General features: G+C 35.8%; 1 protein-coding gene across 2 annotated transcripts in view; it reads right to left on the bottom strand.

The window, feature by feature from the left end:
- Nucleotides 1–7,407: 7,407 nt before the first annotated feature.
- The window catches only part of LOC146004510 (uncharacterized), a 109,685-nt gene continuing 104,668 nt past the window's right edge, over nucleotides 7,408–12,424 (bottom strand). For both annotated transcript variants that reach the window (XM_083143382.1, XM_083143381.1), the window contains exon 8: nucleotides 7,408–10,611. In XM_083143382.1, the coding sequence (XP_082999508.1) occupies nucleotides 10,547–10,611 (65 nt within the window). In that variant the 3' untranslated portion in view covers nucleotides 7,408–10,546. The remainder of the gene's footprint in view (nucleotides 10,612–12,424) is intronic.

The following is a 12,424-nucleotide window of genomic DNA, read 5'->3' as shown; positions in this document are numbered from 1 at the left end:
TTACTTTTACATTAATTCCCACTAGTCTACGATACCTACATTCGCTTGTCAATGGAAAATACATTGTCCATGGGAAGCGTGCATGCTTGTATAAGATAATATTTAAGTTGTTTTTTTCAACATGAATAACTTTTTTTGAAATCCAAACAGTGCTCGCTACTTTAAGAAAGGTTCAAATTTCGTGCGACAATGATTGACAAAATTGTACGATAATTAGTCTTCTTGCTAGGATAATTTGAAAAAATCATAAAGCAATCAGAACTGTTACCTTTCATATTTCATATCTGCAACATATCTACGTGATTCTTAAGTATTTATGTTTTAAGTTTACAAGCAGATCTCTCTTCAGTAGGTGTCTCAGGACCGGCACTCAAGCAAGAAAATAAATCTCAAAATACTTTTTAAACAAGTCCCATTAATAAAGTAACCTATTTGCTCCTTATCAACTTCTCAGCATTTAGTAACCAAGCATTTGCTAGAGTGAATACAGCACTGTTAATTGTCGAGAACTTTATAATGAAATGTTAACATTCACATAAATAGAGCAAATCATTGCCAAAATGTTCTGAATTGAAATTAACATCAATTATCTGTGTTAGTTTATTTTCAAACATGGCCTACTTGCAGACACATCGCAGTGAAGATGAGAGAAATACATGAAAATATTAAATATTTCGTTAAAAATATATATTATAAAAGAAAAAATGTGAAACAGACTTAGTGCATGTTAGAATGTAATTTGTTTATTGTGCAAAATGCATATAGTTTTTTTTACTCACTGCGTAGGATAGACTAGTGATGCTTTCTGTACCACCATATAAATATTATATTGGGTAAAATGTACATTGCAAAAATCAGATCACTGAAGGTTCTTTTACATGCACATATTAATCTATGCTACTAGGGAAAAGTGCAATATAATTGAGATATTAATGTGACTTCCAAATCATAAATTTCTCGAGTAACACTTAGTGAAGTTTTAACTGTGCTATACTCCATAAGGCCTTAAAAAGATCGCTTCGTGGGCTTGCAGCGCATGACAGTATGGGGTGTGTGTGCGAGAACCAAACAGGTCCGCGGATAAGCGAGCCCGGTTGCCACAGCTAGCTCGCTGCACCCTTCTGGAAGGGTGAGTGACCTCTGCCTGTTGCGAGTTGTAACTGCGACCACGCTTGTGCTAAATATAATACGTGTTTGACATGGGAATGGTGCTAGCTGTGTTTGTATTGGTTGTAGGAAGTATACGTTTTGTCAGTCAGAATTTAATGCGTGCAATAAAAAGCGAACCATTTATTTCAGTAAGTTTAGTGATGGGCAGCGCGTGCGAAGCCACAGGTCTTTCGAAATCTTGCATTCGGCTAGGGTCCCACCATATATGTGTGATCTAAATTAAATGTATTAATGTAAATGTAAATTACATGTATTTGGCTTAATGCATTAGAATTTTCATTTGTTTCACTTACTTGTTCTTAGTCTTTTAAAACAATATATTTCTTGACTTCAGTGTACTGGAATTTCATAGCGATGTGGCTATTCTTTCATTCACTGAAACAAACTCTGAAATCACCGTTCGAAAAATTATTCCTCTTTGCTACCTCGGCCTGTTTGTTCTGCATGCATGTAGAAGCTAATGGAAAATTGAATGTAAGTACACAGAATGTGTATGCTGATGAAGGACAAAGAAGGTAAGAACATCTGTCAGCAAATTGTCCATCAGCATATTCATTCACTGTGTTTAAAGGTTTAAAATGGCAATGGACAATTTGTTTCCTATTACATTTTTTCATCTACTCTACACTAATATTTGTCCTAATTAGAGTAGTGAGAGAAATACATATCGCATACCTCCACAGAGGCTGGTGGACATGTCTATAATAGTTGCTACAAGCCATCTGTACACATTGAGAATTTTTGGCTATTGCTGCTCTCACCAGTGCATACTACATTCAAAAATTTAGATTGAAACTCTCATATTTCCAATAACTACCCCCTTTACCTTTTTCATGATGTGCAGTAATAACAGAATTGCCTATGGGACCAGACTTTGGAATCATCCTGAATTTCTAAGAATCTAAATATCAGCTTCATATTCATTAATTCCAACAATATAATTTACCTTTCATTTCTGCAAGACACTTACTTCGAATTACAGAAATTTATCTATCAAAATATATTATCATGCATAACCTACCCTATACCACGTTCGGTGCATCCTGTTACATTTCCCATGCTTGCCGATCGTTGGCATTTCTAGCAGAAACCACACAGCTGCTGTAGACAAAGTAAGCCCCAACATTGAAGTAAGCAGCGGTCAGATTGTGCATAAGATATGCTGGGATGCACAAATTCAACACCACGCTCATAAAACAAGCTTGTTCTAGACACACACACATGGGAGTTATACTGCAACAGCATCTGTGTAAGCACCTCTCTTCTGGCTTCCATTCGCTCCTTGCTGGCCTGCAGACAATCTTTTCCTCGTTTCTCATTGGCACCGAAAATGTCTAGCAATTGCCAGGTTGTAACAAACTCTGTTTAAATATAAACGTAACTCCGGATCCCATTGGTATAACATATTCAAATTTTGTGCAGTTTTAGAGTAATAGCATGTATGGCATGTAAGTTTTGGAAAAGACCCATTTTTGAGAAATTGGCTACCAAATTTTGATTGCATTACCTTTAGAACTTTTACATGCTCATGTGGGAATGTAGTACATCTTGTGAAAGAGCTCTTAAAGACCTTTCCGACTCCCTCTGAATCACGTCTATAGGTACCCTGGTTGCCGAAATACTGCACGTTAAAAAATAACAAAATAGTGAAAATTTCAAATTTTGCACTCCTTTAATTTCGGAAATACAAAATATATGGGCCTGCAACTTTGCATATATATGGCCCTTTCAGCATGCCAATTTCAAGTGGGAAAAAAAAAATGAGAGATTCAAAGGTGCCTCTTGATTAATTTCTTGGTGGAATGCCCTTATACTGCATTAAGGATAACTGTGTTGGCTTCTGTGAATGCTGTTGCAGGAAGACAACAGTGTCTTGCCTTGTACTCTGTAGTGGCATTTCCAGTCAACATGGCAAGTGATGATGAGACAAATGCAGTATGTGTATTATTTGTTACATTGTATATAAAGACCTCCATTTGGCAGTTATGCGGGAAGAGGTAATCCCATTCTAATTCACATACAGTTCATCAAAAAATTGTTCGGAAAAATGAACTAAGTAGTACTTGTGTTTTGACGATAAAGGCCTTCCTAATATTTGTATTTCTATTGTTTGCAAATGAGGGTAAGTGATGATAGATGAAATTGATAACTTGCAATGAACACCCAGGAATTCAACCTGGGAGAACTTTGGTGCTAAGATCGTCTACCACTTAGCACTCTCAGCCACAGAGCCAGCTGACCCTGGTAATTGAAGGAAGGAACATGTGTGGCATAGTAAATGAGGGTAAGTTTTTACAATTTCAGAATAATAATCATACAGCAGAGCCATATGTAAATCTTAGCAAAAAATGCATGCTGGACCAGGACTCTGGAATACTGTACCACTTCTCTACCAATTTTGATGTGTCGTCCCTGTTTTACCTGTGAAAAATCAGGCGAGATCAGGAATGGCTCGGTAGCTCTGTACAGCAATGGCATGTGGTATGCCAGAGATCCAGGTTCAAGTCCTGATCAAGCCTGTGTTTTTCACTAAAATGTATGCATAATACATCTGTGCGTTTCAAATTGTAATGAAGAGACATGCATACACCAGTGTGATTGGATTCTCTGCATAAAGCTTCCTTTTTTGACCTTGAACACAGGGACCTGCTAAGGTGAAAGTCATGCAGGTGAATGGAAGAATGATTTGGCATATTTATTTTACTTTGCTTTTCTGCCACTTTTGGCTAAATCATGAAGATGGGGAGTGGTGATATGATGAAATTGATGAAGGGACAATCACAAAACACCCAGGCTGGGTTTCGAAAAGAATCTCTGGCATTGAAGCATGCTATGATAACCACTCCGCCACGGAGGCAGGCTGGGGAAGAATGGATTTGCACGTGTGCAGTAGCCCATACGGAGTATGGAAATTACTTTCCCTAAAATGGTTTTTAAATAAATGGATCACATATGTGCGCAGATGCCTTATGGATGGATGATATTCAGCGAACAACTTTCCCACAATTCATTGCATGAAATCATGCATGCTGCTATATGCTATTGTGTTTGTGGCTGTGATTCAAGATACAAATATAATGATTATATTGTTTCTCTTGTGGAAATTTGGCTGCTGGAATAGCACGTGGGTTATTGCTGTCACCATGTAATTAGTGTTTGATTCCAGATTGAGGCACATTTTAAACTGTGGGTCTAGTACCGATGTATCTGAGCATAAAGTGAATTACAAACAAACTTGAAAATGATCAGTCGGAGATTTTGTGAACTGCAAGATTGTGTACTTTTTAATGCAGCAACATATACTATTGTCACTTTTTGCATTTGTATTGAGTTAGGCATAAAAGATTTACTGAAGACTGTACCTATACAAATATACGCCTAGTGCAAATGCATCGAATAATTGATAAACTGATTTTTTTTTGTGAACGTCATTTCAGATCTTGCAGCAACCATATGCGTTACAAAGTATCTGGGTACAAAGAGTAGCATAAACTTCATGTGGTGGTGACAGACATACCCACAGTACTTGCCTTTCGAATAAGATTTATATTTCACCTGCATTGGTAAAATGATGTTCTTACCCACTGACAAAACTGTATGAAGGTATGACCTTCTTTCACAATACACAAACAATGGCACACAAAATGCATTAATTCACAAAACTGGAAGTTTATTTTAAAATCCCCACTTCAATAAGACCACCAAAAATGTTAAAAACAGCGGGTCTGTTTTCATGTGCATTGTGTTTACTCTTGCTTGCCGGAACATGTCTTCTTTCAGCAGGATTTCCCATCATGCAGGGTGCCGCTGGCATACGTATTGCTCAATTTGACTAAACACCTGTATTGGTCATTTCATATTTTCATTTATTTAATGCATCACCAAAATTTTTTGATCTGCTTTCTAATAAATTTGCCACAACAAAACAAAAATAACCATAACTGCACACAGTCAAATTACTGTCCAATTAAAAATTAACCAGTAGACCTACATAAAAATTAATTACATCAAAATTTAGCTTATTCAATTCTGCGTTAATCTATGCTAACCAAATTTTTTCGAGTATGATTTTATTTGTTATTGTCTTGAGAACAAAAAAAATGCCGGTATTTTTAAGTTTTGCAAACGATCGCTCTCTTCGAAATTCTATAAATAAAAAACGGGTGGTACAATCATGATTAAATTTAATGCGGTGCAGGCAGAAATATTTTAAACATACTTCTTAATTTTCAGATTTTTAAAATTTGTCAAAAAACTGTTATTTTCAATTTTGCAAAACAAAGTTTTCTTAGGATTTGGTAGTTCAAATTTATCCAATGTAGGAAAGATGTACATGAAACGTGGCAACAGAGCGCACAGCGATGTCCATTGAACTGTGGAAACTGTGGGCTGTCACTGTGAGTCAATGCTTGCAGTCTTGCAATGTTCCGCATACAGCTTTACTGCGTTGAATAAAAATCTGTATAAAATCGGTTTCACAATGTGAATTAACAATGACAATAGATTTTAAAATCAGATGCAAAGGGCTTCAAAACAAGACCAATATTGTATTTGCAGGACTACCCAATTCTAAGAACAAGTTGTTTCCCAAAATTGAAAATAACAGTTTTTTTGACAAATTTTAAAAATTGAAAATTAATAATGTTTAAAATCTTTCTGCCTGCACCGTACTAAAATTTCATCACCATCAGACCATCCTTTTTTTTAGTTATAGAATTTCAGACAGTGATTGTTTGCAAAACTAAAAAAATGCACTTTTGTTGTTCTCACAATACAAAGTAGATGGCATACTCGAAAAAAAAAATAATTGGTTAGCATAGATTAACACAGAACTGAATAAGCCAAGTTTTGATGTAACTGGTTTTCATGTAGGTCTACTGATTAATTTTTAATTGGAGCCCAAAGTGTAATATCTATAATTTTTAACCCGACAAGAAACCAGTGTAGCATCACATGGACAGAACCAGAAATTAGGTTTATGCCATGACTTGCGACACTTTGTATCTGGTGCAGGAGCACAAACATTCCTTGAATAACAGCACCATCTACAACAAACAGTTTCATCATAATATTAATTCTACCCATCGACCCAACAACACCTTCTTGTGTTCAACTACCGGGTGATCCATTCGAGAGTCAGAAAAGTAAACCTTTATTATACACAAGAAGTCAATGTACGTATCTCCTAGCAGCTTGTTGTAATATAAGCAGAAAAGATGTAAGTTTCGAATGAGTGGAGGTTTACAGACTTCAGCTGCGTGGCAGCAGTAGCATGCATGGAATACTCGAAAATTTTGCATACGATACAACATACTGTGTGCTGTTGCGACGTGATCACCACCTTTGTTACCATGCACAGTAGCGCCGCCATGTGGCTGAAGTCAGTAAACCTCTACTCATTTAAAACTTACATCCTTTCTGCTTATACAGGGTGGCTACTCTTAGATTTTTCCAAAAATTCAAGGCTACAAGCACATGTTTTCTCTATTTCAACTTACGTATTACTGCCTCTCACCACCCATACACAAATACGTATATTAACAATATAAAGTGTGTGTGTGTGCGATTCCAATGTATCAATAAATTCTAATTCAATCCAATTAAACGGTATATATATATCTAAAATATTTAATTTAAGGTGCGAAGTTTATATTTGGCATTCCACATACTCAAGAGATAGAATCGAAATACATCTACAAACACAAGTCACAAATGTTACGGTTTATATTCTAATCTACGGAAAATTATTAATTTTGTAAGAATTTCAGACTAAAATTTACCTAATCATCTTCAAGATATCTTTAGTCTATCCGATATTGTTCTGGAGGGGGCACTAACAAAGTAAACAAGTCGAGATAATTCTGTTTTATTTTCCACGCAGTTTTCTTTTCCTTCCTCGATAAAAATAAAAAGTAAAAAACTTGCCTCAGGGCATTTATAAATATGTATAAGTTCAATGGGATTTGGATTAATACAAGTTGCAATTTTTCACGTCTCCTGAGAAAAAAATTAGCAGAATTCACGCATAATTCCCAGAGCCAATAATTCGTGCAGAATTCCCGGTGAGTACCCACCCTGTTATATTACAAGCTGCTCGGGGATAAGTACATTAACCTCTTGTGTATAAAGGTTTACTTTTCTGACATCTCAAACGGATCACCCGGTAGTACCTGGTTGAAATTTATGGTTCTTTCCTGGAATTTTACTTAAAAGGCAGGTTATGGAATAAATTCTGAATCACAGTTGATATGCATTTATTGACACAATAGTAGTATTTCACAAGAAACATATTATGCTACGATTGCTAGGCCTTTTAAGTTCTTGGAACTTTTTCATTTCTTGCATTTGTTGTCAAATATTTCATATTGAGATAATTTTATTTTTTTCTAAGACATGTTAGTACACAATTCCTGAGAAAATTTACCTGAAATTTTCTACAATACAGATTGAAAACAATGAAAAAGCATGTGTCACACTGATAAATGAAAATACTTTACATTGTGATGCACCATGCAAAGAAAAAAATATAGTTGCATAAAATTCATAATTCATACAAAATTATTAATGAAGTTCACTGTGCATGATAGATGTACCTTGTAAATTTCAAAATGCATCAAAAACTTAACATATTCAATCTCAGCATGGTTTTGTAAAAGGAGGTGGTAGATTAGTGTGTTATGTAATCAGAAAATAGTTTTTCACATAATATTGGTGCAAAATCAATGGAAATCATAAATTTTGCATAACTTCCAGAATAATTTGACTGCAAATGTGTAATGTGGTAATTTTGTGGACATGTGAATGATACAATTTAACACTCCATTGCACACAGGCATTGATCAATTAGGAAATCAACTGTTAAAATGATTTTCAATATTTTGAAGAAGAAAAAAGTGTAAAAGTGTCACTCTTGGTAGAGAAGGAATCTTGATCCCACCAGCAAGCCACCATGGATATACAGGACACCTGAGATGATAAGGATATTAATAATTTCTTCACTGTCCATCAGCGAACAGAAAATAACATTTTATTACATCTACTTATTAAGAAATTCATGGAAAGAGATTGAGAAAGACAATCAAATGAAATGCCAGGGAGGGATTAGCTACGATGTAGGGGAAGCTGAAGCTACAGGCCTAATACAGTACGAGAAAATTGCCATTGTTATGATATCCTTCAAACAACCCCTTTTTTAGCAGACAAAGCCAGGTGATTGTAAAAATAAAGAAATACAGGATGTATTTGTTTTAAAGTCCACTTTATGCACACAGGATAATTGGGACTGGACCTAGAGTTTAAAGTGGGATCTGAGCCACTATGAGCCTCTACTGGGTATCGAACCAGGGACCCCTTCATTACAAGTTATGCCCTTAGGGAGGCAGGATGAGAAAACAGGAAGTAACTTGTACGAATTTCATTGTGATTTTTAAACAAGTCCATGGTAATGGCACTTTTTTTGACCGTAGAAGAGCTACATTTTTAAGTGTAATTACATTCGGAAGAATTTTCCATTATACCACATTAGCTTACACGAAAAGCTGAAATGTTCCAGCTTTCTGCTAAACCAGCAGACAATAGTACAGGACTGTGTCAAAATCCAACCACATTGTGAAACCATCCACTGTCATTGCCAAAGCTTGCCGCACTCCTGTTAAAAGGGTAAATAATCCTCTTACTGGCACTATGTGGCTCAAAATAGAATACATGTGTGTGACATGGAAGATTTGTTGGTTTTGGTGTTGGTAGTGCTTCTGGAAGGTTTACAAAATAGAAGAGCTTGTCTTTCGTATACAAGGGTGATGAATGTGCAAAAGCCATTAGAAAAAGCACCGTGCATAAAATTCTTGCAAAGTTTTCTTGCTTCCTTCTGGAGTGAGTTAAAGTTTTGATTCGAGTCAACTTTATGCACAGATAGGTTAATCAGGACTGGGCCTACAGTTGAAGTGAGATCCGAAGCACTACGTGTGTCCACCAGGTATTGAACCCTGGACCCTTTGAATACAAGGCGACGACGCTACCACTATGCCATTAGAGAGGCCCCCTTTGTGCAATGTAAATGAAACGGCAACAGAATCCACATGACTCGAGATGGACTTTTGGGAACTATTTTATAGGCAGAGCATGGTTTTTATATCCTATCTACCACCTTCTTTGACAGTGCAAAGTTTTAAATACACATGTTAACAAATCTTGCTACATTATGCAGTTCAAAGCACAATATTTAAAGATATTTAACTCTCTAATGCACCTTGGACTGATTGTCTTTCAGACCATTCTATTGTAACATTACTAAAAACAGTTTTTCAAATTGCCTGAATAATTCTATGAAAATATAATTTAATCGATATAACTTGCATTATACTTGAGGAGCGATTGAGTAAAAATGCTCAGGAATAGAAGACAACTGTAAACTTGTTTAAACGAATTGTGCAGTTTTCTCTGCTACTTAACTCAGGAACAATTTCTATTTGAACATCTCTTATGCTAAACTTTAAAATAAACAATGATTAAGACAAACAAAAACACAATCATTTCACACATTTTCTCAATAAAAATAAATATACTTTGTTACAGTTGCAAATTTCAAAAATACACAAGATGTTACAACTACTACTGACCAAAAATAAAAACAATAGGATATTTTTTAATATTATTTCTCACATGATGCACTTTCATAAACTAAAAATTATTATGATGACAACTCAAACGAATAAGTTCAAAATTAGGAAAGCTATGATTGGAAACAGTTATTTCCTACACCAAACCACCACCTGGAAAATTCACTCAAACATCATTCCCAAAGTATCGGGAGAGAATACTAGAAGAAGTCTATCGCCAGAGATAAAAACCTACGTCACGTTACACCCCGTAAGTGGTCTAACACCAGAAAACTCCCTGACTAGTGAAAAATCCTAAGTATACAAATATATCTTTAAAAGTTCGTTGAAATGACATTGAAAAGATCAATGACACACAACTATGAAACAACGTAGAGAGAGGATACTTCTGTCCAGTCATTATTAGCACTGAAAAATAAAACATTTTTTCTCATTCACAACATAAAACATCAACTAATTTCTGTATTATATACAACTATTTAAAAAAAAAAACAGTCATGTATTTTTATCACTAGAACATACAACTATCGTGTGTATATACATATATAATCCTTTTCTCATTGGTCAATAGTTGAAGTGAACAAAAAAGTAATTCTAAAATTCATTTACAGATGGTTTCCTTGATGCATTTGATCAGTTCATATGTAAAAGCCACAATGCCCAATTGTCCAATGTCTTGAGAAATAATGCAAAATATCTATCTTTGGATTATAATGCATGGAGAGAAAATGTATTGATCCACTTTTCCAAATTGAATTTCACTTCTCTCCTATTGTTCCTTCCCACGCTTCCTCTCTCTGTCTGGCTGCCAGTCGTTTCTTCTCTGAAAAATAAAAAAAAATAATATGGTAGACTGCTATAACTTGATTCACATACAAGAATACAATGAGAAACTGTACGCTTTAGTAATGCATGGATAGATCATTGAATGGTTCTTTGCAGGGGCAGAGATCAATACATGTGTTAAGCCTGGTTTACACTGGTCAAGTTGTCAGTTCGCTTATTAATTGTATTTTTTAAAAAAGTAAAATCAACCATGAATATGAGGTGTCTTGAGTGCAATACCATAAAGTTTGTAGAACTGTATCGTGTGTCTGGAATTTATGTGGTGTCGATTATAGGAACACACAAAGGAAACAAGGAGCATATGAGGTCATAGTGCTGGAGATGGGACTTTATGCATTTGGCATAGGAGAAGTAACGTTAAAAATAAAGAATTTACATTTTACATACAACCAAGAACGATTGAAAATATAAAAACCAAGGAAGTCAGGTTTCTTTGTCGACATATCTTCAAGATATATTCTTTAAAATTAGAATGTGTAAACAGTTTCAGATCATTTTTTTTACTTGTCAACTACAGATTTTGAATGGGTTCATTCTGTTAAAAAGAGCACCAAACAACTGCAGCTACTCGCCAAAGAAGGGTTTAGTTTGGATTGAGTTGTTGTTTTAAGTCCACTTTATGCACTGTAAGGCTAATCGGGACTGGACCTACAGTTTAGAGTGGGATCCGAACCACTTGTGCCTCCACCGGGTATCGAACCTGGGACCCCTTGATTACAAGGCAATGATGCTACCACTGCACCATAGGGGAGGCCCGCCAAAGAAGGGTCAGAGTCGAGCAGAGAGATCAGTAACTCGTCCCGGTACCTCTCCAGCCCACTCAACCAATGTAAAGTAGCCTTTAATATAATATTAATGCCTTGATCTGTGGCATAAAGGAGAATTTCTAAACACTTCAAGTTTTGGATAAAGCGTAACTTACACCACATGCCACTACATAGCTGAAGTCCAATTGAGTCATGTCACTTTTCAGTTACTCAAGCTTTCTCCACATTTTGCGGTTTCTTCAGGAGTTGGGACAAGAATAGTCAAAAGTTTAAAACATGTGAAGTTAAGTCAGGTTAAAATATAAACGACAATACAGAGTGTGTTAATCCATGGATGGAAGGAGATGGACTAGGAAGCACTGATGAATGACCATGATATGTGTTAGGGTGTATGCACACGTCTCAGTTAGATATGTTATCTTTATATGTCTAGTGTATGAGAGGAATTTGAAAGAAATTGTAAATCTACAGTTCGGACATCATATAAATTGCATAAAGAAACGGAAAATCACATAGGAATTTTATTAGAAAAGTGGTTTTAGATCATCAAGGAACCACGGTGGTCTAGTTGATAGGGTGTCTGACTGCTATGTGGGAGACCTGAGTTCAATTCCTGGAGTGGGTGCTCTAAGGTTGGAAGGTTAAGTGTAATGTTACCTTCTAACCATCAAAAGAAGGGGCAACAAAACCACAGTATACACCAGGAGCATGGAACCAGTATATTCAAGCTCTCGCCTATCATCCACCCAATCAAAAAGTTAAGGGCTTTCTCTAGCCGCACAAGTAAAGATGATCTGAGGAAAGAAGTTATCACAATCACAGACATAGACCTAAATAATGGTTACACAGTGCACCAACTCTCAACATGGTGCAGTAAAACAGAGATCCAGATCCGACATCCAAACAAGCAGCAATAAAATGAAATGGATTGTGTTCCCTTACCACCATACCTCATTCAGTTGCCTTGACAAGACCCTGAGGCTGTTCAACATCAAACTAGTGCACAAACCAGTAACCAAAAAA

Source organism: Lepisma saccharinum, chromosome 21 (genome assembly GCF_977018435.1).
Source record: "Lepisma saccharinum chromosome 21, izLepSacc3.1, whole genome shotgun sequence".
Classification (NCBI taxonomy): Eukaryota; Metazoa; Arthropoda; class Insecta; order Zygentoma; family Lepismatidae; genus Lepisma; species Lepisma saccharinum.
This window is presented reverse-complemented; position numbering and strand designations above follow the sequence as displayed.